Below are 6,000 nucleotides of genomic sequence, written 5' to 3'. Positions count from 1 at the left end.
ATGACAGGTGATTCCACTTTTTCTTTTTTATAAATACATTCCACAAGTTCTACGTTTGGCTTAGGTGTATGTTATACTAGGTCTGTTTGGTAATTCAAAATTGTACATCGAATCGTATTTCTAATTAGCCCCGTTCCATGGAGGTGGTAGTTTACTCATGAGTAAATCTAGTACTACAATTCACACATGATCTTCTACACGAGGAGATGTGTGGTTGTTGTACTAGATTTCTACTCACCCCAGTAAGCTACCACCTCCAATGCAACTTTTAAGGCTAGTACGTACTTGTGAAGTATGTGCAAATTCCACAGAAAATGTGTATATTTTGTTACCAATTAAGTGATTATACCCGTAGCGCTATTATGCTATATGGAAATAATGAAAAATTTTTTCTTCATAAGAAGTGATGGGCACAAAAATGTGAGCTCAAGGTTAACCTGGTAAAATGGTAAAAATGGTAAACAAAGTGTCAAATCCATACAAAATTTTGACACATTTACCACTTTACTACGTTTACCAGATTTACCTAGATTTTACACCGTTTCATGAATACCCCTAATATAACTTATTTACGTACATTTTTTTTCAATTTGACCACGTATTCACGATCTGGTGCAACAGCCCTAGTAAAAATGTAAAATTTTATTTTTTTACAATAGATCGTGAACGCCCCTTTTCTTATCTATAGTAAATATTGAAGCATGAATGAAATCCGTGATGTTTTTTTTTACAAGGTTGTTCCTCCACTGTTGCTTCTTTTTTTTCCCATTTTTTATAATTTAATTCTTTGTTTTGTTCGGGTTAATTAATTTTCACAAATTATTTTACACAAAAACAAACAAGTAATGTTTAATGTTTATTTAAAACTAACTTAATTTACTTTTGAAAATTTTTTTGTAACTATTTTGTATTATCCTTATATATTTGTAATTAGCTTCTCACTAGCTTGAAAAACTCGAAAGCGAAAAATATGACAACTCTAAATTTTTGTTCTGTCTTGTGTCTTCGGAACATTCAATATACAGTGCTGCCAAGATTTCAGGTTAAGCCCCGATGCGTTTTTTTTGTCCAGTTAAGCCCGGTGGTAATAAAAAACACACCTATTATTTGCGAGATTATATCATTTGGGCTGTAGTGAAAACAGGCTATTAAGATACCTGTTTTTAAAATATAGCTGCACTACTTTAAGCCTGGTACGCTGCTCGCGCTAAATTTTAGCCGAGATAAAATTCCCATACAAGTTATCGATAATTTGTATGGGATCCATTTTAGCTCAGATAAAATGTTTCGATAATTTGTATGGGAGCTAAAATTTAGCGCGAGCAGCGTACCAGGCTTTAATGTTGCAATTTTGAAAATTTTCAAAAATGATTTTTTTTAGCTAATGTGATCACGGGCTTACTTTATATTTGTTTGGTTTTAAATAAACATACTTCTGGCATCACTTATAGTCATCAATTTTATACCAAAAACTTCAAACTGGTATAAATTATTTTGACAGTAGTAGAAAAAAACAAATACATAGCAGAAATAAATTTTTATCATTCCAAAAATTACAAACCTGCTATTTATTTGTTTATCTTGTAATTAATTAATTCTTAAACTAAAATGTCTTTGGTTGATATTGATTCTTGGTATGATTTTTATTGTATATTAAATTTCAATTTTGTTTAAAAACTTTAAATCTCTTCTCAGGCTTACCGAATACGAATCATGCGAAAAATTGAGTCACACAATTCTAGCAGAAATTGCGCGACGAGAACAAAACCGCCCCCAAGGCTACACCGAACTCACCAGGAAGATTACTGTATTTCTTGAACAATTTGAAAAAGAATTGCAACAATTAAAACAGAAATTAGATTCATCATCAAGGAATAGGTCTATGTAAGCTGATTTTAGTTTTTTACTCTAAATTATCTAGGTTTCATGAATTCTGCATTTGTTTTGAAGCACTTTTGAAGAAACAGAAAGACGCCAACGACTCATTGAGATTTTACAATCAAAACTTCAACAGTCTAGAAGTAAATTCACATCTAGCACGCGTTCAGACTTGCTTCCATCGTCTTCCGGGTCATTTTGGCAAGGAGACGATGTACCCATTATTGATACAAATAATGGAACTCAGACCGTGGAGCAATTAAAACAGAGACAGATCCAAATAATGGAAGATCAGAATCGAGGATTAGATGCACTGTCCAAGAGTATTGCCAGACAAAAGGAATTGGCTTCAATGTTGGGTCAAGAGGTTGATGAACACAATGGTAATGGAACACCCTTGTTTTTTATAAGCTTTCAGTTTCCTTTAATTTATTTGATTATTCTCAGTTATACTGGATAACTTGACAGACTCTATGGATCGAGTAGATAATAGAGTTCATGCTGAGACTTCTAATATTGGGTTAGTTAGTCAAGCAGACAGTACTTGGGGTAAGACTCTGGTTTGATATTATTTTGGATTTCTAATTAAATTTTATATATATCTCGTTTATCTCATTAATTCAAGGCTATTGGATGGTGATACTTGGTCTCTTTGTTGCCATTGTAATCGTATGGATTATATAACATGATTATTTGTTTGTCATTTTTATCTCTTCCTATCTTCTCGTTGTTTATTTTCCAAAGATCAAAGTTATATAGCTACCACGTACGTACATTTGTAAATCATAATACCTATTCTAATTTTTTTATAAAAAACAAATAAAAATATATATTTACATATTCTCAGTGTCTTTATTACGATTACTTACTTTTATTGACTTTTCATAACTAATTACTAAATTTGTTTAACTGAAATCGTTTTCAGTTTGGGGCAAATGAATCACTAGAAATTTGTCTTTATTTTATGCATTTGAAAGTTTATATTTTATTAACAAAGAACAATTACTTTTCTTCTAATTTCTTCATAATAATCAATATATATTTTATTTAGGTACAAGGAACAATTAACTTTTCTTTTAAATTCTTCATATTATCAATAATTGAAAGACTTAAGCCTTGACAGACAAAAGAAATCTTTTCATCACACCAACATTAATTTGTTTGTTTGACAAAAAAATTTCTTCATATTATATTTTGTTTATATTATTTCAATTAAAATTATCTGATAACCGTTAATTGGTTCCGATAACGAACGAAAACAAGAAATGAATTCCTAATGATTTCCTATGTACATTTTCTTAATTCTGTGGTGAATTACGTCATTAATAGAATGCATTATGATTATACCATGAATATAATGTGCAAACTGAATAGAAGAAACATTCTTTGATAAAGGATGTTCGTTAGCCATTGGTTATGTATGTATTCAAAATAGAAATAACGATATTTTTATATTTTATACACAGAAGTTCCGGTAAAGAATAGAGATAACCCTAAAATGGATGATAGCTACACACTAAAATAGAAAAAATATCCATCCCAACCATTTCATAAAATATAAGCTTTTTTCGATCAATTTATTTTTAATTTCATCATCTTACGTTTTTGTTCACCATAACCACGAATGAATGAATTTTATCAAATCAATTTTGTTTACTATTATTTTCTACAGTAATTAAATCACATAACTAGTTCAAAATTTCCATAGCTGTAGCATTTTTTTCTTTAAAACGGAATTGAAATTTCTTTTTCATTGGGAAATTTAAAAAAAAAAAATATTTTATTTGAAAAATTTTAAACACCTGTGGTATATAAAAAATCTATAGGAACGAGGTTGGGCAACTTTTTAAAAAATATGAGTGTCTAACATGAATTTCAAAATAGTAAGAGTTTCTTTAGAGTAATTAGGAAGATATTGGGCAGGTTCAGAAACGTTAGGGACTAAATATTTAGGTAATTTCTCGGCCTCTGATTGGTCAACTGTCAAAAAAAATCCTTCCAATTTAGGTAATTTTATTGGAAAGCTGACTGGAAAGTTAGGCAAGAAATATTTCCCTAAAAAATTAGGAAAGTTTTTTCTGTCAACATGACAGCTGATTGTTTTTAGTTACAGAGCTATGGCAGCAGAATTAAATTTGTGTGAAAAACGAGTAAAAAGTGCATTATCGGTTATAATTAATATTATTTATTTATTAAAATGCAGTGAAATTTGGTGTCTGCCCCATGTGATCTCTAAAATTCTCGAGTAAATTTCGAAATTTGGCAATAATGGCGTATCCAAACTAATTTAGGTCCATTTTCTTCACTCGGAGTTGAACATAACTTGAGAATTTTTATATTAAAAATTCTCAAGTTATGTTCTGTTCAACTCCGAGTGAAGAAAATGGACCTTAGTCAATTTGTTCAAATTTTCGTTCAGAAAATGACGTTACCTAAACATCTAGCCCCTAATATTTCCTGAACGTGCCTATTGGTACAAATATATATTTAAAAAAAAGGGGATTTAATTAATAAATTAATTTGACTGTATTATCTTACGTTTTTCAAAAAAAAAAAACAGCCACAAATGAGTGAATTCCATGTTTTTTTTTTCTCAAATCAAATTTTAGAATATTTTATAACTGTTTAATATTGATTATAAAAAATCTTACACTAACTTTTATTTAATGTAAAGTAAAAAACAAATAATTGTTACAAATATTTGTTTGCTAAATTTTAGCATGGGTATAAACTATTGCATAGGATTAGCTATGGCTTATCCTATGCTCCTCGAAATACTTTGATAACAACATGCATGTTTATCTTTTCTTCTTTGCTCACGACAGCATACCTCGAGGCTACCTATAAAACTGCTTTTGAACGGTCTTGATCTTACAAAATTATTCAGGGTTAAAGTTAAACTTACGTTTCCCTAGTTTCATTGCGAAGCATTGGGCACGTTCAGGAAATATTAGGGACTAGATATTTAGACAACGTCATTTTCTGAACGGAAATTTGAGTAAATTGACTAAATTAGTTTGGAAGTGATGCTATTGTCAAATTTCGAAATTTATTTAAGAATTGTACCGGTCGCATGGGTAAGACACCAAATTTCACTTAACTGTAATGAATAAATAAAATTAATTATAACCGATAATGCACTTTTTAGTTGTTTTTCACACAAATAAATTTAATTTTGCTAAATTAATTCTTTAATTAAAAACAATCTGCTGTCATGTTGACAAAAAAAACTTTCCTAAATTTTTAGGGAAAATTTTCTTGAATAACTTTCCAGTCAGCTTTCCAATAAAATTACCTAAATTGGAAGAATTTTTTTTGACAGCTGACCAATCAGAGACCGAGAAATTACCTAAATATTTAGTCCCTAACGTTTCTGAACCTGCCCATTCACTTCTCTTTCAGTATTAGAAACCGTTTCCTTTTGATTATGATGTTAGGCGCGAAACATTTTGTATATTGGAAAACGGCATAAATATCGATCAAGTGAAAATCAATATTCTACATTTGATTAAATTTTTTGAAACTCAAAAGCTGTTTCGATATGGGAGGTACACTTTTTAAACGAGATACAAAAAAAAAAAACATCTTTCAGAATTCCATTTAAATCATCTGTACATATACATATAAAAAATAATCAGCCTTTTCACAAAATATTCCTTTCGTATTGGAAGTTTGCAGCAAATGAGTTTCACGTGAATAAAATACCATCCAGAATAAATTGAATTTTACTTTTCCCCTATTGTGAGTTCCGGGCGAAAAGTTGTTCACGTCCCGAAAACTCCTATTTTTTTCTGGTAATATGCGAGGTTATCAATAGGCTCTTTTCTTCGGGTGAAATTTGGGCCGTGTGGAAAACTTTAAACGTGAAACTCACGATAAGGCTGATTTTATTTATGAACAGATTTTGTGATTATTTTTTCGGGACTCATAGAAAATTTCCTATACCAATGGAACTCGTGATAAGGTCGAAAATCAATAACCCTTCTTAAGAAGCGTCCAAAGTGAATCGATCCAGTTGTTCCAAGCTCGTTAAACAGAATTAGTTGGGAAACTCAACTATAAAATTTAACCTAGAGTTAGCTTTTAACCTGACTATTAAATTGGTTTTTGGTATTGTGAAAT

General features: G+C 30.1%; 1 protein-coding gene across 1 annotated transcript; it reads left to right on the top strand.

Moving 5' to 3' along the window:
- Positions 1-1,509: 1,509 nt before the first annotated feature.
- On the top strand, positions 1,510-2,718 carry LOC129910382 (syntaxin-8). The gene is made up of 5 exons (XM_055987743.1): positions 1,510-1,634; positions 1,696-1,884; positions 1,951-2,261; positions 2,326-2,427; positions 2,504-2,718. The coding sequence occupies exons 1-5, from the start codon at positions 1,609-1,611 to the stop codon at positions 2,560-2,562; spliced, it is 687 nt and encodes a 228-aa protein (XP_055843718.1). The 5' UTR covers positions 1,510-1,608; the 3' UTR covers positions 2,563-2,718.
- The last annotated feature ends 3,282 nt before the right edge of the window (positions 2,719-6,000 follow it).

This window comes from Episyrphus balteatus, chromosome 2 (genome assembly GCF_945859705.1).
Source record: "Episyrphus balteatus chromosome 2, idEpiBalt1.1, whole genome shotgun sequence".
Classification (NCBI taxonomy): Eukaryota; Metazoa; Arthropoda; class Insecta; order Diptera; family Syrphidae; genus Episyrphus; species Episyrphus balteatus.
This window is presented reverse-complemented; position numbering and strand designations above follow the sequence as displayed.